This window comes from Nematolebias whitei, chromosome 1 (assembly GCF_014905685.2).
Source record: "Nematolebias whitei isolate Nwh7 chromosome 1, NemWhi1, whole genome shotgun sequence".
In the NCBI taxonomy this organism is placed as follows: domain Eukaryota; kingdom Metazoa; phylum Chordata; class Actinopteri; order Cyprinodontiformes; family Rivulidae; genus Nematolebias; species Nematolebias whitei.
This window is the reverse complement of record NC_056498.1, coordinates 29,122,474-29,147,321: the sequence shown is the minus strand read 5'-3', so window position 1 is coordinate 29,147,321 and position 24,848 is coordinate 29,122,474. Positions and strand designations below refer to the sequence as shown.

At 39.7% G+C, this 24,848-nt stretch overlaps 2 protein-coding genes across 5 annotated transcripts in view; one reads left to right on the top strand and one right to left on the bottom strand.

Annotated features, from left to right (window-relative positions):
- Window positions 1-24,848, bottom strand: part of gps2 (G protein pathway suppressor 2) — an 831,114-nt gene that overhangs the window by 228,191 nt on the left and 578,075 nt on the right. The window lies entirely within an intron of this gene.
- Window positions 1,486-19,435, top strand: LOC119409221 (carboxypeptidase Z-like). Its single transcript, XM_037676065.1, has 11 exons — window positions 1,486-1,558; window positions 2,034-2,063; window positions 6,799-7,173; window positions 11,462-11,686; window positions 11,754-11,980; window positions 13,796-13,957; window positions 14,064-14,222; window positions 16,280-16,415; window positions 16,520-16,659; window positions 16,795-16,894; window positions 19,077-19,435. The coding sequence occupies exons 1-11, from the start codon at window positions 1,486-1,488 to the stop codon at window positions 19,433-19,435; spliced, it is 1,986 nt and encodes a 661-aa protein (XP_037531993.1).

The following is a 24,848-nucleotide window of genomic DNA, read 5'->3' as shown; positions in this document are numbered from 1 at the left end:
CTTCTTATTTTTATTTTATTTAGTGTTGTTTCAGTGTTTATGACTATGACTGAGAGAGCTCTGCACAATAATTCCAATGTGCCTGGATTGTTGGTCTGTGCACAAATGGCAAATAAAGAACGTTGTACCTTTTGTCTGGTTTGGGAACCTCAGATTACTCATGCATCCATTATCTTTACCCGCTTATTCCATTTTGGGTCACGGGGGTCGCTGGTGCCCATGTCCAGCAATCACTGTGCGAGGGGCGGGGTACACCCTGGACGGGTTGCAAGTCCATCACAGGGCCCCTCAGATTACTCATACATGCATTTAAAGAGCAGTCTTATCATCCTGTCCTGCTTCTGTACTCTTAGTAAATGTTAGTCCCACAACCACTCTTCTGCTTTTGGGTCTTCATAGTGGAAAACATGTGTCCAGTGTTGGCTTAATTTCTTACATTGTCCTTCTGTTTGACACTAAATTGAAAATGAGAGCAGGATTTCAGACTAAGACTATAGAGTACACCGGTAAACTGCCAGAGCTGGGTATAAATGGTAAATGGACTGTACTCGTATAGCACCATTCTATTCTATTAAGATACTCAAAGCACTTTACAACACAATCTGTGCCCTTATGTACCCATTCATACAACACTCTACTATATCTATACAAATAATAATCAGTGCTTTAGTATTTTTTTGTTCTGTATTCCTATGTTTGTAATGTTTTTAATTAATTTTTCAGTATTATCATTAGTGTTATTTTTTCCATTAATTTTACTCTCAATGATGTTATTGTTAAGCACTTCTGTTTTAAATGCGCTCTGTAAATAAAGTTGACTTGACTTGGCCACATTCATACACCGATGGGGCACACATCAGAGGCAATGAGGGGTTCAGCATCTTGCCCAGGGACACTTCTGCATGTGACTGCTGGTGGAATTGAACCCCCAACTCTTGCATTGAAGGACGACTGCTCTAACCACTCAGCCACAGCCGCCCCGTGCTGGTATAAAGGTCCATAAAGCAAAATGAGCTGCAGATTCAGGCGCTAACGTTCTAATTACTACAAGATACCTCTTTCATTTGCTTGTAATTCCACAGTATTTTAATAAACATGGATTTCAGCCACTTTAAACTTACTGGTAGGAGTTTTTTTTTTCTTGCCCGGTTTATTAACAACTGAATTTGAAATAAAGTGGAATGTAAAAGCCTTTATTTTTAAAAGAGAGAAAATCAGAGTGCAAAAAGTGGAAAATGTACTGTAAAATGTAATGTAATGGAAATTTTTGTAACAACTCCTGTTGTGCACATGTCCCCACTTCACCTCAAAGCACTTTCCCGTGTAACGCAACAGTTAACTGTAATGTTTATAATAAAGCAGCTTTCACTGGGAATTTCTGGCGTCTTGGAAAGTTTACGCGCCCTCACTCCCAGACTGAAACAAACCCTCAGACTGAGCTTTGTGCGCTGCCACATCGAAAGGGAATCAAAAAGGGGTCAGAAAATGCTGCTGGTCTTGCTGCAGGTGTTGGTCGGTGTGTCCGGCGCGTTGCCTCAATGTGACCCGCGAATCAGAGGTAAGTTCGTTTCATGTTATTTCATTCTGCGTGCCGGATGTTTGCATCTGGAACTGCGTAAATCAAGCACGACATGTTTTCACATGAAAACCCTGGAGAATTCCTAATGCAAACACTGGCTTTAACGAAATCAAACTTGTCACAAGCATTTTAAAGTCCATTTGTTTTTAATTTTTAAAGAAACCTAAAGTTTGAAGACATCTTGAAAACAATTGTTGGTGTTTATGGTGATCTGTTAATTGCCAGGGGCTATCAAAAGGCTGTCCCAGTTGACTGAGAGCTTTTCAGCTTTATTATATAAAACTTAAAATTCCCTATAAGACTGACTTGTGGATGAACTTTTCCCTATGAAGACTTTTAAAATACTGTAGTTGGTAAATGTTAGAATATTCTGTGGCCACATTGAGGATTTTACAGAAACTATTGTGCCATCTAGTGTCTGCCTCTGTGTAATAACGATGATTCGTCTTTGCAGGACTGTGCAAGCCAACAGTGCAAGAAAAGCGTAAGTACCCTCCGGCTCAAAGGAAGGATGGTGTCATGTGTGGGCTGTTTGTCATCCCTACCTTATATTGAAGCAGCTCATCACGCTGGGCTGTTTAATTTTTAATGGTACCTTTTTTGGGCCTTTGAACCTACAGTATAATCTTGTGTCACAAGAAAAATACAAAATTCGAACCTTCAAGTTCAAACCCCGTCTCCTCTGCCAATTGTGGGGATTCGAATGAAGCAAGTTGTGTCTTTAACAAACAGGATGAGTCCACAGTTCTGATTTAATTTGTCCTCAGCCATCACGCCCCATGAGTATTTTTAGATGATCCATGACACTATTAAATATTCAAATTTTAATTTCCACAGATAATGGAAATATTGAGGACCATATGATTGAAGGTGAAGCTCATGATTAAGTGTTGTCACACAAAGAGGTACAGCATTGAGCAAAAGCTTTAAACAACCCTTAAATTATTCAGAGTTTGCTTCTGAGGAAACAGACTGTCTTGTAATCTTTTTAAGTGGTCTTGCGTAATAGTATTCAGGGCCTTTTATAGGTCTTATAAAGTTTTTCCTTGGACAATGACTTCTTTTCAGTTCAGTACTTGATCATTTTTACAAGAATGTTTGCACTTATTTGGACCTATAAATCATTCAGATATGCAATGGCTCATGAAATGAACCAGTAGGTCTTAAATGTATTTTTCCCTCCACTTTTGGTGCTTTATCATTTCAGTCCAGTACCTGAACATTTTTAGAGAATAAAAAAAGTTTTTGTTTGACTCGTCAACAAACACTTAACTCTTTACTTATAAATCATTCAATCATAAAATACAGTAGTTCCAAACTGAAACATATTAATTCATACCTGAAAACTTTTTAAATAATTGCTAGCTAGAAATACTAGCTAACTAGTAAATTGTAATCTAATTATGTAATTTATATTTGATACTTAACTAGAAACTACTAAAACAGGCCTACTGCTACCTAGCACTTTGCTAGCTAATTAGTAATTTGCTAGCCAACTAATATTTTTTTAATATATATTTAGGTATTTTTACTGTTTTTTGTTCGTTTTTAATTTTGTACAGCACTTCGGACGGCTGCTTGTTGTATTTTAAGTGCTTTATAAATAAATTGGTATGGTATGGCAATATGCCCTAATGAGCCAAATGTCCATTAAATGCGTAACTACACTACCTAATGCTGACATGCCTGCTAGTTAGCTAGTTCTTTGCTATCTACCTAATAAATTGCTTCCAAATAACTTTAATACTAGCAACTAGCAACAAAGATGCAATAAAAATATGTATGAAATTGAAAAATACTAAAAACAGCCCAAAGTTTGACAAATGTACATTAGGATTTCTGCCTCAACAAGAAGATGCTCAAAGAGCAGTTAGCTAAAAACCTGACAACATTAGCTTACTGTTAGGTAGCTGTAAGCTAAAAACCTGATGTTAGCTAACTGTTAGCTAGGTGTAGGCTAAAAACCTGACGTTAGCTAATTGTTAGCTAGCTTTAGGCTAAAAACCTGACGTTAGCTAACTGTTAGCTAGCTGTAGGCTAAAAACCTGACGTTAGCTAACTGTTAGCTAGCTGTAAGCTAAAAACCTGACAACATAAGCTTAGTTAGTTCTAGAATTGTGCCGCTCCAGGTGGCTGCATGTTGGAGCAGCTCTGTTGCTTTCATTCTGATATTTTGCTTTTGGAAACTTTAATTCCTCTTTTTCTGGATGTAAATCACATTTTTTGGATGATTGTTTCCTCTGGTATCAGACGCTGTGCAGCTGGAAGGATTTTTACTGAAACTTTTTTAGTTTGGGACATTTGTTATGATGCGTAACCATGGCAACAAGACAGTTTTCTACAACCAACAGCAGCTGATTAACATCTCAAAAGATCAAATAATATCTCAACTACAGCCTCAAATCTCAAATGAGTTGAAAAGGATGTTCTGTGGATGCACTCCCATCTACCTGCCGACTGTGCTCGAGTGCCTGACCACTGAGATCCTGGAACTAGAAGGAAACACGGCTCATGACAGCAGAAGGACAGGATCGTCCCTCTGCACCTACAGTTGGCTGTCCGCAGTGACGAGGAGCTCGGCAGACTGCTGGAGGAGTGGCCATTGCTCGGGGGGGGGGGGGGGGGGGGGGTTCTGCCCGGCATTCAGACGGTCCTACAGTCTGGGGAAACCGAGAGGCCAGCCGAGTCTGGGTGGACGGATCAGACGGCATCTGCAGCCAGTTTCTTAGGATCCACTGTGGGATGGACCTTTGCAACAGATCCTTCCTGTCTACAGCCATCAGCATCTATAACATCTCTTAATGAATTGAGGAAGGAGTTACAACAACAAACAATTTCCATTTGGGATTAATAAAGTATTTTTGAACTCAATTGAATTTTGAATTGAATTGAATTACTGTTAGGTAGCTGTAGGCTAAAAACCTGGCGTTAGCTAACTGTTAGCTAGCTCTAAGCTAACCTGACATTATCTAACCGGTTAATTTGAGCCGGATCCTGCTGCAACATGATAAGGGAACTATTATTTTGAACTGGTGTGTTCTGGTAACTGCGTGGATCTGGTAACTCTCAGGCTTACTAATTATAAAGTTATGAACAAATATGGCTGCCTTGAATGAATAAAATTTATTGGATATATAATTCAAATTCAAAAATACTTTATTAATCCCAAAGGGAAATTATTTGTTGTTGTAACTCGTTATCCTCATTTTATTAAGAGATGTTATAGATACTGATGAGCTGTTTGGAGCTCTTGTAAAGGTCCATCCCACAGTGGACCCTAAGAAACTGGCAACAGATGCCGTCTGATCCGTCCACCCAGACTCAGCTGGCCTCTCGGTTCCTCTGGGCTGTAGTACCGCCCAAATGCTGGGCTGAACTCCTCCTAGCAGTCTGCCGAGCTCCTTGTCACTGCGGACAGCCAACTGTAGGTGCTGAGGGACGATCCTGTCCGTCCACTGTCATGAGCCGTGTTTCCTGCTAGTTCCAGGATCTCAGTGGTCAGGCACTCGAGCACAGCTGGCAGGTTGATGAGAACGCGTCCACAGAACATCCTTTTCAACTCATTGGAGATTTGGCACTGTAGTTGAGATATTATTTGATCTTTTGAGATGTTAAACAGCTGCTGTTGGTTGTAGAAAACTGCCTTGTTGCCATGGTTACGCATCATAACAAATGTCCAAAACTAAAAAAGTTTCAGTATAAAACCTTCCAGCTGCACAGCATCTGATACCAGAGGAAACAATCCTCCAAAAAAATGTGATTTACATCCAGAAAAACAGGAATTAAAGTTTCCCAAAGCAAAATCTCAGAATGAAAGTAACAGAGCTGCTCCAACATGCAGCCACCTTGAGCGGCGCAGTTCTAGAACTATCTACTATATAAACTGAAAATACTGTAATTACATAAACACTCATTTTAAACACAACAGCCCCTTATGACTTCTTAATATCCCATTCACGCAGACTCTCTCACTGGTACATTTTCATCTTTAAATCACTTCTTGGTCTGCTGCCTTCGTACATCTCCTCCTGTCTCTGCGTGAGTGCAGCTACAGCGTGCGCTCTCAGGACATTATTACCTGCAGTGTTCCCTCAGTGCGAACTGAACTAGGCAAAATGGCCTTCTCCTACTCCGCTCCTGTTTCTTGGAATATCTTACAAAAAAATCTGAAGCTCTCGACCTTGACCTCTCTAAGTGGCTTTAAGAACCTGTTGGACTCCTGGCAGAGACCAATGCAGATATGTTCTTGTTTTTTTTAGTTTTCTACATTCATCTTAGAATCTAGCTGTTTTTTTGTTACTTTTCTTTTCTCTTTACTTTTTTTTATTTTTTATTTGGCCATCCTAATTGTAAAAAAAAAAAAAAAGTATGACTTTTTATAACTTTATTGTTGTCTCTGTTGTCCATTGTTTTTCATCATTCTTTGTTGAAATCAAGTCTCTCTTGTAAACGAGTCCTCGAGGCTCAATGGATTTTATCTGTCCAAATAAAGGTTGAATGAATATGAGCTGCCTCTCTGCTCTTAAAAAAATCCCCACCCCTAAAAGTGTGGTGGGGGTGAGTGCTGAGCTAACCAGGCAGTCGTACGCGGGCAGGAGCCCACAGGCAGCCACCATGAACAGATGGAGGAGGCGCCTGGAGGATTCACATGTGGAGTCGGACGGTGAATTCAGCGGGGAAGAGTCGGCTCGGAAATATCAAGCAAGGGGGAAGTGGGATGCTTGACAGAAGCGGAGTGTTTACAAGTAAACGCAGATGTTTAACAACCCGTTGAAATACACCAAAATGCAGGAAATTGTATGTACTTCAATCAAAATTTTCTGGGGGAGGACCCCCAGACAACAACAGATGCTCCACTGAAGGTCGATTCGTCTCTCAGGTTCTGTGTCTGGTCTTTGCTGAGATTATTCCTTGCTCTTAAAGATTTTAAGATATTTTTCTTCTGCTGTAGGTACTTTTTAGGTCGAACACTTCTTATTTTCTCCATTTGTCCAAAGCATAAACTGCACATGTCATGGTGAAGTTCTATGACTCAGCAGAAAAAAGCAGCCAAAGTTAAACAACAACAACTTTAAAAGATGATCAGACCTTCTGAAGAAGTACTGATTAAACACACAACATATTAGCAGTGGTTAAAACGGGTTTCTCATTTGTTTCGTGACCAATGTTTTAAATATCCTTAATCTGTCTAAATGTTGTGATTTATTTTTCTACTTCAGCCAAATGTGCAGATTTAGTGCTGTCCTACTGTGAGGACATGGCCTACCCCCAGACCATGTTCCCAAACATCCTCGGCCACAAGACCCGTAAGGATGCAGAGGCCAGCGTGGAGTACCTCCTCATCAGCGTGGCTGACTCTCTGCTCGGTGGCCAGTGTAACCCTGAGATACGCATGCTGGCCTGCTCGGTGCTGACCCCACGCTGTGAGAGGAACGCAGTGCTGAGACCCTGTCGAAGCGCATGTGAAACCGCGCACAAAAAGTGCCGAAACGCTTTCGATGAGATCGAGATGGCTTGGCCCTACTTCCTGGATTGTGACAGATTCTTTGCCAGCGATGAAGAGGAATGTTATGACCCACTAGAAGGCCTCAAAGGTAAGGACAGAATGACGTCTTCTGCTGTGCTTGAACCTCTAATTCACGCAGCCTAAGCTTTTGGTTTAATAAAATGTTTTTCCACATATTGTTCCACGGACAGGAATGTTTTTTTTTTTTTTAATTAAGCTTTTGACAACCATGTTTTTGTAGAGCAATGATGCAGTAGTCTATGCTGACAGGCCTACTTTAGCTTTGTGGACTACACGCCACAAAAGTTAATGTTGGTTTTTCTATGTCTGACTTGCTTTGTTCTAATTCCGTAACAGGAAATTAAAAAAAAAAAAATACTGACTGACGGGAAATGGTAGATGGCATCAAAATAAAAAACAAATACAGAGTTCAGAACGTTCTTTTTTTACATTTTATTGCCATTAATGTCAACACATTGACACCTATTAGAGAGGCGTGGATCCTTCAACACTTTCAGTTTTTTCTTGACTGAACTTAGACGTTTTTTAATGCAGAGGAAAAATAGCCCCAGTTTCTGGAGTATTGGAGCCAGGGCCTTAAACCTGGATCTCACTGGGCTACAGCAGTTTGTGACAAACTGCGAACGGCATTCAGAGACAAAAGACTTGTGTGAATCCTTATAAAACATTGAGATGCTTTTTTGTTTTTTTCCCCACTTACATTTTTTGGCAGATAAGTTGTTCCATATATTTTGTGCCATTTCAACAATTCATACACCAAAGCGTTCAGCTCATTCGGGACATTACTGATGTGACTTTTTGTATTTCTACAATTTAAATTTAGAAATATTTAGCTTTTTTTGGCCACGTTTTTCTCATTGACAGTGAACAGGGCTCTCCATATCATTCAAACACTTTGAGCTGTTTAAATCTATTAGCTGATGTTCTGGCTCAGCGTTTTCTGATAATTTCAGTCATTTTTCTGCTCCTTTTAGATTTTTGTGCTCATTTCAGCTTTTTTTATAAACAATTTCTTTGAGCTAATTTTAGCTTCTTTTGTTTTTGTCAGCTACTTTTTAAAATATTTTTTCTGTTGATTCAAGGCCTTTTCTGCTATATATTTTTTATTGTTCAAATTCTCCACCTTTTGTGCTTCTAATAATTTAAAATATGCTCCTTTGAGCAACTTTTCAGCAAATTTCAGTATATTATGCTTATTTTTAGCTCATTTTAAAGTATTTATCTGTTAATGGTAGCAACTTTTCCTGATATACACACATTTATTTCTTTATTTCTGCCTTTTGTGCTTCTTTCTAATAATTTAAGCTTTTTCTACTTCTTTCAACTACTTTTCTGCAGCTTTTTCAGCTGCTTTGCAGTTATTTTCAGCTTCATGTGCTATTATTTATATTGCTGCTCTCAGCAAACTTCAGCTCTTTAAATTCATCTCACATCAACAGTTTAGCGATTAAAGTTTCAGCGTGTTTGCAGTCTCTTCAAAAACTTTCAGCCAAAATCCTTCAGCATTGAGCATTCACACTGAATTTTCACAGGAAAGGCTATTTCTCTTGTTTTTATTGCAGTCTCACCTAAACATAGCCTTTGCTAAACGACTAGCACGTCTCGGGGTCACATTTTGCACATCAGTTTTAAAAAACTGTTTGTGGTCATACACATTATTTTATTGTTCACGTTCGCCTGTATCGTACCCCCCCAGGCCCGATTAGTACCAACTTTGGCAGCCGCCACCAGTTTAGTCTGAGTCTGCTGAAGTAACCCTTTTGAACGAAGACAGGCTAATTGGGACGAGTGTTTCAATCGGTGTTATTCATCACCAGCATGGTTTTTACACCTGAGTGTCAGAGGTAAGATCCCGTAAAGGTGTCAAAATGCAGCTCTGGAGATGAGAGACGCTCGCGACGATTCTATGACGATTTCAAGACATCGGTTTGTCGTGGAAAAAAGCGATTCCCAAAACGATCAGGCGTAAACTTCTTCATATTTATTCACAAAGCTTCGGAGAACAGTCGACAATCACTGAAGATCAGTCTGACCTGTTCTGACTTCCCTAACTGAAAAGGTTAGTTTAAAAAGGAGCAGGCACAGCTGTAGTTCTTCATGCATCAAGTATAATTATGGAGCATGATGAGTGCAAAAATACACACTACCTCCACAGGTTGTTGCACAGTTTGCTTGAACATGTTTGACTCAGAAGACTTAGCTGAACCACCATGAACATGGCGAGGCGTTGAGGAGACTCCCTCATGAAGGCCAGAGACCAGCTAGTCTCATCTCATGTCTTTAGGTGACCTATGAGACCAAACTGTGTCTGACCAGAGACAAAAAAATAAAATATCACTTATAGACATTTTGTGACTAAAAAGCAATTTTTGTGTTGTTTTGGGCCAATTTGTTGTCTTTTAATGTTAAAATCTGTGTTTTTCTTTCTTTTATGTCCTTTTAAGGCCACGGTTTCTGAAAGTGAACAGCTCAGGGGCTGGACACCCAGCAATTAAAGTCATTATGTCAATAAAACAAGTATTACAATCATATGTTACCTTTTAAATGTGTTTGTTTAATTGCATTGAATCATAAATGAAATGACTAGAACCCAAAACCCAGTCCCAGAACCACTCCACCCATCCCAAAAAAAAAAAAAAAAAAAATGTGGGGGGAGGAGGGGTAGATGCTCACAACTGTCACATCATTCTATGATGATTTAAAAAAAAAAAAGTGCATGTAAAAACTGTGTGTATATTTATATATATATATATAATTTTTTTTTTAATGAAGTGTGCCAGACAGAAGTCACCCACTGGCCGGAAATGGCCCGAGGGCCACCAGTTGAATAACTCTGGTCTGGTCTAATGAGATACAGGCTTAAAAAAAAAATAATAAAAAACGTCACAAAGTATTTGTTAATTTCTCACGTGTAAAGTGCAGACAACAGTGAAATTCTGTAAATATTTCTGGTTGTTTGATCTCATTTTTAGCCAAAGTGCTTTTTTATTTATTTATTAAATTTACGACAGACAGCTCAGACCTGATGGCTTCAATCAGTTAGATGTTAGCCGAAGCAGAAACACAATGACAGCTTTCACAGTTTCAGAAGAGCCTAAGGTTTAGGAAATATTTTCTGTGAAGGCGCGCGGTCCACATGTGGCTCAGCTTTTTCTCCCAACATCAAACTGAACGCAGACGTTGTCGACAGCTGGTTTTTATTGGTTTTATTAGCAGTGTGACTTTGTCGACAATCTCTGGATCCGTTTTCTTAAAGTGTTTATTAAGACGTTCCTAAAATCATAAAGTGAATGCAAGTTTTTAGGCATTAAAAAGTATTTCAGAAAAGCATTAACCAGATAGAAAATCTAAACAGAAAAAAAATAATAATCAGAGTATTTCTTTATTTTATCTGGCCATCAAAAATCAGCAAACACACGGGGAGTTTTGTTTAGTTAGGCAGCAGATATCAGACTTCAGATTTCTGCAGATCTTTCCATCGTGGTCTTTAAAAAAAAAAAAAAAAGAAATCTGTTATTTTTTTTGTTTTAAGTCATTCAGCTCTTTTCTGGCTGTGAAACATGGTAACATATCTGTAACCACAAATAAAAAGCACAAATTCGTTGAAAAAGCTTTTATAAAAAGTTGGAATATGCTAATATTTTAGCACAAGGGCAACAAAAATGGTATACATTTTTTAAATGTAAATATTGTTGAATTAAAAGATTAAAAAAATTAGTTTTAATGTAGAAATATTTGGAAGCACAAAAGTGCCAAAAAACAAAAACCCCCTTTGTTTAACGGCTGATTAAAATTGTAGAACTAAACAAGAAAACGTATATTTAAAACAAACATAATGTTTTTCATACAGGTAATGTGACATTAAATTAAATATCACCCAATAAATATTTACTGTATATTTTATACTTACTACAAATGACAATGTTTTGTAAAATGGAATTTAAACAATTTATTTATATAAATTGCCTTTTAAACCCCCTCGTTCATTTAATCATGCCATATATAAAAAAACAAAACTTGTTTCTAGTTATTTTCCTACAACTTTTCCAAATTTCTCTTTTTTGCACTTTTTTTTTTGTAGAGGTCTTTCAGAAATGCCATATTCCAATAAGACAAGTCTCACAGATTACATTTATCTACCGCATTTTTCAGACTATAAAGCGCACTGGATTATAAAGCGTAATATCAATGAACGGGTCTGTTTTCATACATAAGGTGCACCTGATTATAAGGCTCACTGTCAATTTTTTTTTTTTAGAAAATTAAAGGATTTTAAGTGCAACTTATAGTCCGAAAAATACAAAACGTTCACACAGAAGAACTGAAATAGTTGATTTTGGTCTTTTTTCCTGCAGAGCGGGAGGCAGAGGAAGAGACAGACATGGATGCTCCTCCTTTTGAAGAACCTTCTGCATCAATACAGTTTACTTACCACTCCAACGCTCAGATGTTCAGCGTCTTAAAGAAAACCGAGGATCGGTGCGCCGACATCGCCAGAACCTACAGCATCGGCCGCAGTTTGGAGGGCAGGGAGCTGCTGGTGATCGAGTTTTCAAACAATCCTGGGGAACATGAGCTACGTGAGTTTACCTCCACTTCCTTATTCTCATATTAAAGTAGGCTCACACTCACTGGAACCCTGTGCAGTGGAGCCAGAGGTGAAATACATTGGAAACATGCATGGAAATGAAGTCGTGGGCCGCCAGCTGCTCATATACCTGGCGCAGTACCTTTGCTCCGAGTATCTGAAGGGAAACGAGCGCATTCAGACCCTCGTCAACACAACCCGTATTCACATCCTGCCCTCCATGAACCCTGATGGATATGAGGTGGCTGCATCTGGAGCCAATGACGACACCTACGGTGATGATGAGGTAACAAATACAAGGGTTTTCACATTTATTGTGCTACACTTTACGTCATATTTATATGTAGATTATACCACGTGTTGTCGAATGTTACATACGTTATAATGTGAGTGGAGAGCAAATAGGAAGCATGAATGTAGTCACATAACGATTGGCATGCTGCTTGTTTTGAGCAAATAAAATCATATATTTGATCTTAAGACGTCATACAATAAGTTTCTTCTATCTTATTTTGACACAAGTGAGAGTAACTGTTCAGTTACGGTTTACTCTGTCTGTCCGCCAGTCCATCAATTTTCTGTTCTTCATTTGTGGTTGGGTTGTGGAAGCAACATCCATCCATCCATTATATTTTATCCGCTTCTTCCTTTTTGGATCGCGGGAGTCACTGGTGCCCAGTGGTGTAGTCTATATTTCTGTAGTGGGTATACTGTGCTTAGAAACCAAAGTACACCGGTTAGTACAATGTAATCGTCAATTTATTTAGATTTTTAAGCAAATTGGACATTTCCAAATTTCTCTGATGCTTATATTTGAATAAATGAACAACAAACTCTGTACAACAGTTGGCTTTGTATTAAAAACATTATAGAATTTATAAAACAGTTTCAAAGCGAAACATGTTCAAATATTAAGTACTGTAGTAAGTACAGAAGTATTAATTATACAATAATTTGCTGGATAAGTGAATGTAATAAACAAGCGATGCATACAGACAGGTTGCTACGGAAACGTTTAACTGCCGTTTAACGTATCAATGACGTGTGCCTAACGACATGTCATGTATCAGTGGGTACTTTTCAGTGGGTATACTGAAATTCTCACGCTTTTCTAGTGGGTATATTCTGTATACCCGCATATCACGTAGACTATGCCACTGGTCCGTGTCCAACAGTCACTGTGCGAGAGACGGAGGACACCCTGGACAGGTCTCCAGTCCATCACAGAGACAAACGAGACAAACAACCATTGCATGTTTTTGATCTGTAGGAGGAAACTGGAGTACCTGGAGAAAATGTACTCATGCACTGAGAAAACATGCAAACCGCCCAGAAAGTCTCCCGTCCAGGATTCGATCTGGCGACCTTCTTGCTGAGAGGCAGCAGCTCTACCAACTGCGCCACCATGTGGAGGCAGCATGTTTTAAGGACAATCCAGATCTCCTTCTCTCTGGCACCTCTTGGGGGATTTCCAAGGCGTCCTCATGCCAGCAAGAATACATGATCCCTCCAGAAATTTCTGGGTTTGTCACAGGGTCTCCTCTCATATGGACGTCCCTGAAATACCTCCTTAGGGAGGTGACCATGCATCTTAGAAGATGCCTGAACCACCTCAGCTGACTCTTTTTGATGAGGAGGAGCAGCGACTCTACTTTGAGCTTACACTCAATTTATATTTAAGGCTGAGCCTGGACACCCTACAGAGGAAGATCAGTTCAACCTCTTACGTCAGTCTATCATTTTAGATCCACACTTCATGTCCGTAGATGAGGGTTTGAACGTAGACTGACCCATAAATCCAGAGCAGTGCCTTTCAGTTCTTCCCCACACAGACTGGCACAGCCCAGCCCCAATCAGTTGGTCCAACACTTGTTTCATTCTGCCATCGCTCAAGAACAAGCACCAAGATACTTGAACTCCTCAACTTAAAGCCATGACAACCAATCCAGAGGGAGCAATCCACTGGTTTCCAGACAAGAACCATGGTAGACTCAGAGGAGCTAACTCATATCAATTAAAAATGATCAAGCATGTGGCTAGTTGGTAAATTGTACGAAGCTGTTCTACAGTTTTCTTAAAAACTAACTTTTTTAATCTTCAGGGACACAGACATGGCTCTTGGAACATCGGCCGAAACAACGCCCAGAACATTGACTTGAACCGAAACTTCCCCGATTTGACGTCCATCGTTTACAGACGACGCAGACAAAGGAGCTTTCGCACCAACCACGTCCCAATCCCATACAATTACTGGTTTGATAAGGTACTGAATGAATCCTTACGGCCTAAAAGACGACAATGTTTCAGAACTTCAGAATTCATCTCAACTGAATTTGTAAGTTGAGGATTCTTTAAATGTTGGATTTTAGGTTGCGCCAGAGACGTATGCTGTCATGAAGTGGATCCGCTCCATCCCGTTTGTGCTCTCTGCTAACTTCCACAGCGGGGACCTGGTGGTGTCCTACCCCTACGATCTGTCCAAACATCCACATGGACACAGCATGCTGTCCCCGACACCAGACGATAAAGTAAATGAACTCTTTGGATCAAAACATACTGAACCAACAAGGCACCCAGTGGAAAATACATGTTGATGTCCAACAGCTGCAACTTTAGTTTAGATCTTTTGACGTGCGGTTCAGAGGAAAGGTTAAAAACAACTAAAACATATCGGAATAAATTTTGAAGGGTGCTCTAAATTTCAAAATCAGCTTTAGAATAATCTAAGTTCTGAAAACAAGCTTCAGTTTTGATGTCTGATCTGTACAAGAAGTGTTGCGAACCAAGATAAGGAGCAGTACTAAAGCTGGTAGCAGTAGCTCACTATGCTCACCATGATAACTATGTATGACAACTTAATAAGAGGCAGACCAAAACACAGACTGAAAAATGAGCGTCAAACAAAATGTCGTGGGAAAACTGTATGTATCTTAAAAATGCTCTGAATCGTGAGCAGTAGAAGACGTTGACGGTCACACACGTGAACTTTTTTGTTTCTACTGGGGTGGCGATATATCAAGTAAAAAATACGGTTTACTTCTACCGTATTTGTCGCCGTACGCGTTGCACTGTCGTATAAGTTGCATCAGTCTGACTATGTCTAATAAAGTGGAAAAAAACAAATATGTCGCTGCGTCGTATACGTTGCATCTATTATGCATCAACGCTGACCACCCGGAAATGTGGGCTGGTGTTGTGCCAAGAATCGATTGGCTGCTAAATGGCGGCTGCAGGAACGTGCACCGGAGGACTTTAACAAGAATTTAACAAGATTAACACTTAATAACAACTATTTGTTTGCTCGAACTTATAGCAAAGGTGTTTCTCAGTTTAACTTTTTCTTAATAAATGCACTTTAACAGTCAAATCAGCTGCATTTCGCCTGGGCAACGCGGTGAAATGCAGCTGATTTGACCTTGGCATGGCAAGCCAAGTGTCTCATTAATAGCCATTTTTACCTATTAATGAGACACTTGGCTTGCCATATGGTCAAGGGCCCTCTAGCGGCTGAAAAAGGTAGTGTTCAACATTTTCCATGTCAGAATGAATGAAATCGTCAGATCTCAGCCAAAAATTGGATTATAAATATGGGGCAAAAAGTATATTAGTCGCTTCGGTGTATAAGTCGCAGGACTTGCAAATTTATGTAAAAAGGTGCGACCTATACGGCGGCAAATACGGTAGTTTTAAAAAGGAATATTTTGAGCTAAAATGTAATTGACGTCAACGGAAGCTTGGGTGTGCTCTCTCTGCACTTTCAGGGGATTTGTGAGAAGATCGTAAGTCAACAGTGAGCGACGCACGGGGTGAAAGAAGATAAAAATATCAACAAATTGATTTGTAGGTTCTAATAGTCAGAAGAGTTTGTTTGCAAAAGATCTGAACATTTTAGACAGCTCAAAAGTCAGAGTGTGACATCATGAACTGCCAGTTAGTTTTGTTGAAAAATGTCCAAAATCTGTGATTGTGTTCAAAACTGTACAAAGATATCAAAACGCCAGTTCAGACACGTAAAGTCCAAATCCAATTAAGATTTGAATTATTCTGATCCTTTACTTAATCAGGCAACCCCACTGAGATCACCGATCTCTTTATCAAGGGAGGCCCGGGCCTGAAAGCAACTTAACATGCACGTTTTGGACTGTGGAAGTAGAACCTGGAGAAAACTCACACAAACACGAGGAGAACTCTCTCCACACATAAAGGCTCCGGACCCAAACCAGGGATTGATCCCAGGACCTTCTTGCTGTGAGGCAACAGTACTAACCACTGAGCCTTAACGGTGTTGAACAACAACAAAATAGGATAAAAATAGTGAGAGAAGCCAAACAGAGTAAGGGTGTTTGTAACCTTTAATTAAAGTCTTAAGTAGGATGAGATACAAAAAGATAATTAATCTGGATAAATCTGAAACTTTTACAGTTAAAAACAAAAAAGTTCTCACTAATTTGAAGTGCAACTTTTACACTTTACACCAGTAAGACACAGCTTTGGTAGTGAGACGTGATGTGAAGCTGTAGGTCTCACACTAACAACAAACACGTGATGATGAAGCTGTGTGCTGAACTGGTTCTTGTTTTTTTAGGTTTTTAAACTTCTCGCAGGCACGTATGCAAACGCCCACAGAACAATGTCCAGTAAAGAAGCACATTGTGGGTCGTCTCGTGCAAACAACCAGAAAGGGATCATTAATGGAGCTCAGTGGTACAGCATCACAGGGGGTGAGTATATGATTTTTACCAGAGCCTCTAGAGGTCACCATAAGACCAGTTAACGATGGTGGGAATTTGTGAGGCTTCCTCATGGGGTTTGCATGTCTGGTCAGGTATGCAAGACTTCAACTATCTTCACACCAACTGCTTTGAGGTGACGGTGGAACTGGGGTGTGAGAAGTTCCCTCCTGAGGACGAACTCTTTCCGGTGTGGAACGATAACCAAGAAGCTTTGATTGCCTTCATGGAGGCAGTAAGACCTGTTCTTTTGTTTTGTGCTGACATAATGCTTGGGTACATGAAAAAATACAGAACTCCCAAGTTGTTTAATGAGAAAATTTCATGGGGAATTAAGAAACAAACATGTTTTTGTGATGTCGTCCATCAGGCTCATAGAGGAATTAAAGGTATTGTAAAAGACGAGGAGGGAAACGGGATAAAAGATGCATACATATCAGTCAGAGGAGTAAGACATGACATCATCTCAGGTAACAAGAACTGCTGATAGATGCATTAGTTCCACATGTCAATAAATAAATTATTAAACAAATGTTTGCTTTTACTAACCTTGTTTTATTCAAAAGTGGTATTTAAGAACAGTTTAAAAGGCTTTCTGTAAGTGAAGTTTTTCTTAGGATTTTGGCAGCTTTTCATTCATTTTCATGTCCAGTCCCTGAACCATATCCTTTTGTGGACTTAAAACTGTAAGAAAGTGGATGACAAAAAAGTGTTGGGGGCCCCCCCTTTTTTTTAATCTACAGCAGATGTATCTGAAAATTATGGAAGCCCATTTCTGCCATGAAAGAAAAAATAAAAGCCCAACAGGAAGTCATAATTTTGACTTTTAAAGTCATAATTACGAGAATAAAAGTCATACTTATGAGTTTTAAAGGAATAATTATGAGAATAAAAATCATAATTATGAGTTTTAAAGTAATAATTATGACTATTATTCTCGTAATTATGACTTTAAAAGTTGTAATTGTGACTTTTGTTCTTGTAATTATGACTTTAAAACTCAATTATGACTTCCTGTTGGGCTTTTATTTCATAGCGGAAATGAGCTTCGTTACTAAATGCTATATGAAGTGGTGATGAAAAGATGTATACATTACATACCTTTATTTAAAAGGATTGATGTTTGAAGGCAGAGGGACATACATTGAATGAATGAATCCATGTGCTATGCAGGAAAACTACCAATGTCTGACAGGAAGTTGCATCCCTGTAGAGTCAAGGTGTCCAGAAAGGGACAAACTTCAAAATTAAATTAGAAAAGTCGAAATTATGACTTTAAAACTCAAAATTATTACTTTTATTCTCATAATTATGATTTTAAAACTCAAAATTATGACTTTAAAACTCGAAATTATAACTTTTATTCTTGTAATTATGACTTTAAAGTCTAAATTATGATTGTAAAAGTCGTAATTATGACTTTTATTCTCATAATTATGACTTTAAAACCTGAAATTATGATTTTTATTCCCATAATTATGGCTTTAAAACTTTTAATTATGACTTTTATTCTCATAATTATGACTTTAAATTTCCAAATTATGACTTCCTGTTGGGCTTTTATTTTTTCTTTCATGACGGAAATGGTCTTCCACAGAAAATCAAGTTTCCAAGGAATAATGAAAAAAAAAATCCGTCAACGAAACTGAAGCTGAGAGATGGTTGATAGCACGTTTTCAGTTAATAGGTTTTTGTGAATAATCTTGTTAGGGCAAAATATTCATTTATGTGTAAAGTTGTGTTTATCATTTTTTAAAGATTCAACTGAATAAAAATTACGATAATGTTTATATAAGAGGGTGTCAGTAGAAAAGTTACTAAGTACTAGCTAGCTAGTTAGCAACTTGCTAACTAACTAGAGCTAGCAGGCACTTAAGCTGCATGTGCAATTTTAAAATTGGTTAGTTGCTAAATTTTTTTGTTTTGTTTAAATAAATAAAAAATATTCAGTGTTTGTGGCACTAATAATCCATCCATCCATTATCTTTACCCGCTTATTCCATTTTGGGTCACGGGGGTCGCCGGTGCCCATGTCCAACGATCGCTGTGCGAGGGTCGGGGTACACCCTGGACGGGTCGCAAGTCCATCACAGGGCCACACAGAGACAAACGAGACAAACAACCATTCACTCTCTCACTCACACCTAGGGACAATTTAGAGTTACCAATCAGCCTAACATGCATGTTTTTGGTCTGTGGGAGGAAACCGGAGTACCCGGAGAAAACCCACGCATGCACGGAGAGAACATGCAAACTCCACCCAGAAAGGCCCCTGGACCGGGGTTTGAACCAGGGACCTGCTCGCTGAGAGGCAGCAGCTCTACCAGTTGAGCCACCGTGCTGCCCGTATTAATAATCAAATAGTTTAATTTGTCTCTTTTGTGTTGACACAATCTGACACTTCTTTAGTTTGGGAATTATTTTATATTCTGGAGTTTTTATTTAAAATGATTTAAAACAAAAACATAATGCTGAAAATGGGGAGAAAATGAAACTATCACCTTAAAAAAAAGACTGAAAAACTATCAAGACCATTTCAAAGCATTACAAGAAAATCTGGGTCCTTTGATACAAAATATAAGACTGCTAAACTCATACAAAATATTTACCAACATAAAGTCCAAATCCTGTCCCTTTTCTTTTTCCGTCCAGCTGAAAATGGGGACTACTGGCGCCTCCTCCCCCCTGGCATCCACATCGTTACTGCTTCAGCCCTCGGATACACCAGGGCCACAAAGAAGGTCCACTTGCTTCCTCTTATGCAGAGAGCAGGCCGGGTGGACTTCACGTTGCAGAAAGTTCCTCTGGAGTCTAACGTGCGTGAAGATGTAAACAGATTCCCGTCCATGGATGCCTACAAGCATTTTGACCCGTTAAACCTGTATGTGCAGTACACCAAGATATCTGAGCTGAACCAGAACCGTGAGGAGCGAGCGGAGAAGCCCTGGTGGTGGAACTACTTTGTCTCGGTGGGAGGCCAGGCCCCCATCTGGCTGCTCAAACACTATTAGAGCTTTAATACGATGAGTGCAACGTGAAATTTTCGATGGCACAAACCTGAAAGTGCCCGTTGTCGTTCACGTTTTCACACTTACACAAGCTTACTGTTGAGCGTAATGTAAGCACCTTGTTTTAAATATTCTATATGAAATATGTGTTAATTAAAAAAAACGACAAAAACTTAAAAAATTTCCGGGCATTTCTTTGAAACCATGTGGCCACCAGGGGGCAGGCTGAGAAACAACTGGGCCAAACATTGACACAACACTGTCCAGGAGGGTTTGCTGTTTTGGAACGTCCTCTCTTTATACGCAGGCCTAAGTTCAGTTTAGTTAAAAACCAAAAAAACCCAAATGCGCAACCTCCTTGGGATCGATCAATGATCTATCTATCTATCTATCTATCTATCTATCTATCTATCTATCTATCTATCTATCTACACTACTATCTATCTATACATCTATACATCTATCTGTACATCTATTCATACATAGAACCATATACACACACACACACGCGCGCGCGTGCGCACACACACACCTACCTACCGACCGACTGCAGTGTTTCTTGACAATGTCAGCACTGTCCCCAAAAGTCTTTTTGAGGCTGAACAACAACCCTACAAGATAAAAACATTACAAACAGGTTTTCATTTTATTCCCTTGCAAAACCCTCTTGAGTTTATTTTGAGGAAATTTTATTTGATCTAATTTGCTCTTATTCCACCAGAACTTCTGCTCTCCTGGATTGTCCTGCTATCTTTCTGTGAATCTAAGATCTTTTTCCTCTCATAAATCTTAAAGGGGGCATCAGTGGTCTCTGTCAAACTGCCACGACAGCAACACAAGCATTGAATTTTTTTAAGCGATGGCTCAGCGTCAAGTTCAATTGAGTCTGCTTGTTAGGCAGCAGCGCTTACAGAATCGTACATGTGCAGACAGCTCCTCCAGAGGGTGGTAATAAGCCTCTTCCTTTGTCACGGACCATGAAGGAACTCGTGAAGCGGACATAATGTGAGCAGTTGAGCGTATGTGTTTACAAAACCTCACCAATTGTTCCCCTAGATAACCTCCTAACCCAGTGGGGTTAAAGAGATTCCACTTTAAGAGAGTTGGGATCTTTAACTCCATATAAGAGAAATAAAAATCTCATCTACTTGTTTGGGCAAGTTCCTTTCTTGGGCTAAAAAGAGGCTGTGGCCATGTTGACAGAGACTGCAGAACTTACTGAAGGTTTGAAAGTTTCCTTTGTGACGATTTGTCTGTTTGTTGTTTCACCGCGTGACCTAAAACCCAAGACCTGAAAGATCCTAATACGGCTCAAATACAGAACCTTATGGGCATGTTTCTTTGTTTTGATGGAATTTTTGCAATGTTCTAATGCTCTATGGGGTGGCAGTGGTTCAGTGGTTAGAGCAGTCGGAGGTTTGATTCCACCAGTATGCAGTCACATGCTGAAGTGTCCCTGGGCGAAACACCGAACTCTTCGTTGCCTTCGATGTATGAATGTGATCTAAAGCACTGATTAGCATCTATAGAATGATTTACTCAGATTACCTTTGTACAGATATAGTAGAGTACTGAATGTGTGTGGATGGGTGAATGAGGACACAGATTTCATTGTGAAGTGCTTTGAGTAGCCTGGTTGGCCATGAAAGGCCAATTACCATTTAATACTCTTATAAGGGGATTAAAGTTAGAATGTGAACCAAGATGGTATCTGCTTGCCTTGTTTAGTCCAGGTCAAGTTAAAAACCTTCTGCCCCAAGGCCCCTTTCACACTGGATGACAACCCCACTACGATGTAAAAAGGCAAAAATAGCTGGAATCAGAATAAACTTTATTATCATTGTACCAAGATACAGTGAGATTATGTTCGTACAGTCGTCCGAAAAATGGGCAGAGTGCACGTTGCTGCTGCTACAAAAGTGCGGCCTTTTATTCTTTATCAGAATATTTCTTTAGATAGAAAAAGGTAAAAGGCCATGAATATGGATAGTGGTATTACAAAAAAGAGCTCTGCATCTTGTCCTATCAGGACACAATTTGAGACATCAAAAAAAAACTCTACCAGCAAGCACATTTATTAACACAGTTACATATGTGTTTGATGTCAAGATGTTAAGATTTGTCCATGATCACTTTCAGATAGGCTATAGTCCTGATTATGTTGTTCAGCCGGCAGTTCTGATGAGCCTGCACAGAAGTTCTCGGAGGTGGTAGTGGTTGCGATAGACAAAGCTTTTTCCTTAGTTTACCCATGTCCCAGGAGAAATTTGATAGTTGGCCCGCATCGAAGGCCAAACGGGGGAGTCAGGTTCAGATAAGCCACAGTTGTTGATTTTCTTCAGGCAGACTGTTTTTTCTTGTCAGCCTTGAGTTCTGCTGGTACTTTCCAGTTCCAAAATGGCCAAATTTATGGGCATTCCACTGATCCATGCAATGAGCCTTCTTCAAAGTCAACTCCAACATGCTGGTGAGTCCTAGAAGCTGTAGGTGGCCTATGATTCTCATTAATCACTTCCATTTTACGGTTTAGCTCGTAAATCAGCTGATTTTGAGTAATCGTAGCACAAACCAAACCTTCACACAGACTCTGAAGTTTTGCCATGGCCGAAACTGCTGCCAATGTCTTCTTCAAAAGTTGATAACATAGGAACCCGCCAAAGCCAAAGAGCAGAAACCCTGCCATCATGAATCCAATTTGTCGAGCTTTGCAAAGTTTTGGTGAAGTCTCCATGTGTATAGCACAGTGGACTCTGTTTGAGAACTTCATTATGATCTGGAACATGCACTAAACATCTGTAGCAAGGTTGACCAACATAGCTATTGGTGAATCTTAGCTGAAAAATCGTAATGCCCAAGATTTTTTAAAAAGTCATTGAGACAACCAAGTGCAAATGTCACACACATGTATCAGAGAGTGATGGCGATGACTGCTGGCGGTTTCTTCCTGTTAAAGGGGAGCTTTTCCTTTCCACTGTTGCCATTGTGCTTGCTCAGGATGGGAGACTTCAACAAAGTGAAGATTCAACATTCAACCTCCAACTCAAGACCCATCCATCCCACCTGTAGCTTCATTTGACCATTTTGAACCCATCACTCTATCTTCTCTAGAGCAGGTCATATGCAGCTTGAAACCTTCTGGTTCCCCCTTTGATGTAGTCCCCCCTCGACTACTAAAGGAGGCTTTTCCTACTCTAGGTCCGTCCATTCTTGATATAGTAAACAGTAGTTTATCCACTGGCGTAGTGCCAAAATCCTTTAAACATGCTGCTGTCCAGCCTCTCCTAAAAAAACAAACCTTGACCCCTCAGTCGTGTCCAACTTCCGGCCTGTCTCCAGACTCCCATTTGTTTCTAAAATACTGGAGAAAATAGTCGAGTCCCAGTTGAAGTGCTTCCTGGAGGATCACACCATCTTAGAGGTATTCCAATCTGGCTTTAAACCTCTCCATAGCACTGAAACTGCCCTACTGAAGGTTTTTAATGACATCTTCATATCCACAGATACCGGTGATTCTGTGCTGCTTGTCCTGTTGGACCTCACAGCCGCCTTTGACACCATCGACCATGAGATCCTCATTGCTAGGTTGGAGCAGTGGGTGGGCATCCCAGGGTCAGCCCTCAATTGGTTCAGATCTTACCTCACTGACAGATCCTTTTGTGTCTCCATCAAGGATTTTAGTTCTGCAGCGGCAGAGCTTAAATGGGGCGTTCCACAGGGGTCCATCCTGGGTCCTCTCCTATTCTCTTTATACCTGCTGCCACTTGGTGCTATTTTCTGGAAACACAACATACCCTTTCATTTCTATGCTGATGACTGTCAAATTTACTTTCCCCTAAGACACAATGGTACATGCTCTATTCAACCTCTGCTTGACTGCCTGGCTGAGATCAGGGACTGGATGGCTTTAAATTTCTTAAGTTTCAATGAAAAGAAGTCTGAAGTCATGTTATTCCCCTCCCAACGACATGATCACAAACCACTGCATCGACCTCTCCGCTCTAACCCTGTCAGAAAAACAAAGAGTCACTAATCTGGACGTGATAATGGACCCTTCCCTGAAACTTAACAATCATGTAAACATGATTGTTAAATCATGTTTCTTCCAACTGAGGCGGCTGTCTAAACTGAAGCCCATATTGTCCAAAAATAACCTGGAGACAGTAATGCATGCATTCATTACATCTAGGCTTGATTACTGCAATTCACTCATGTTTGGTATCAGTCAGACCTCCATAGCACGACTACAACTTGTCCAGAATGTAGCAGCCCGATTTTTAACCAGTACAGGCAAAAGAGAGCACATTACACCAGTTTTGGCCTCACTGCACTGGCTACCAGTTCACCTTCGAACCCAGTTCAAAATACTACTGTATGTCTACAAATCACTGAACAGTGTTGCCCCCCCCCATCTCTCTGATCTGCTACAGCTGTATGTCCCACCACGCCCCCTGAGGTCAGCGGACCAGTTGCTCCTCACAGTTCCAGGAACTCGTCTTAAGCGCAGAGGTGACAGGGCCTTCTCTGTAGCAGGACCAAGACTTTGGAAAGAGTTACCTCTGTTTGTCAGACAGGACCCCTCCCTCTCGGTTTTCAAGTCCCGTTTAAAAACTCACTACTATTCAGTAGCTTTCAACACCAGATGATCTGTGTTTTGAACCTGTATGCTCCACACTGGTTAGTCATCATTATCTGCATCGTTTTTTATGTCTATATTCTGATTTACTTCATTTTGTATTTTGCTTTGTGTGTTACCTGTTGTTCTGTCTGTACAGCACATTGGTTGGCCTTGTCGCTGTTTTAAGTGCTCTATAAATAAAATGGTATGGTATGGTATGGTATGGTACGGTATGGTATATCTGCTGGCTTCCTTCCTTAGTTAGATAACTTTTACTAATTGGCTTTTATATGTATGTGAATGTTGTTGTACAGTGCCTTGAGACAACTTCTGTTGTGATTTGGCACTATTTAAATAAACAGAATTGAAATTGAATTGATGGGTGAAAATACAAGCAAAAACAATAATGAACAACTTATTTGGCTTTAGAGAAGAAGATTTTCATAATGAGCCGTGATCCAACAATAGTCTAACAGGTCATGGAGAACATAGTGATGTCTTAATCAAGAGTAGAGGTTCTAAAGAGACAAAAAAAAAAAACCCTGCATTTCTTCTGAAAATGCTGTGTGAATGCTTATTTCTGAATGATTTTTGCTAAAAGCTGCTGAAGAAGTTGAAACCGGGCTGAAAAAGTCGAATTGCTAAGCAGTTCATCTGAATTTGAACAGCTGACATTTACTCAAAGCAGGAAAATAAAAGCTCAAAAGCAGTAGAAAAACAGCAGAAATGTGTAGAAAAAGCTGAAATAGGTGCAGAGACCAAACAGATTACCAAAAAAAAAAAAAAAAAAAAAAAAAAATT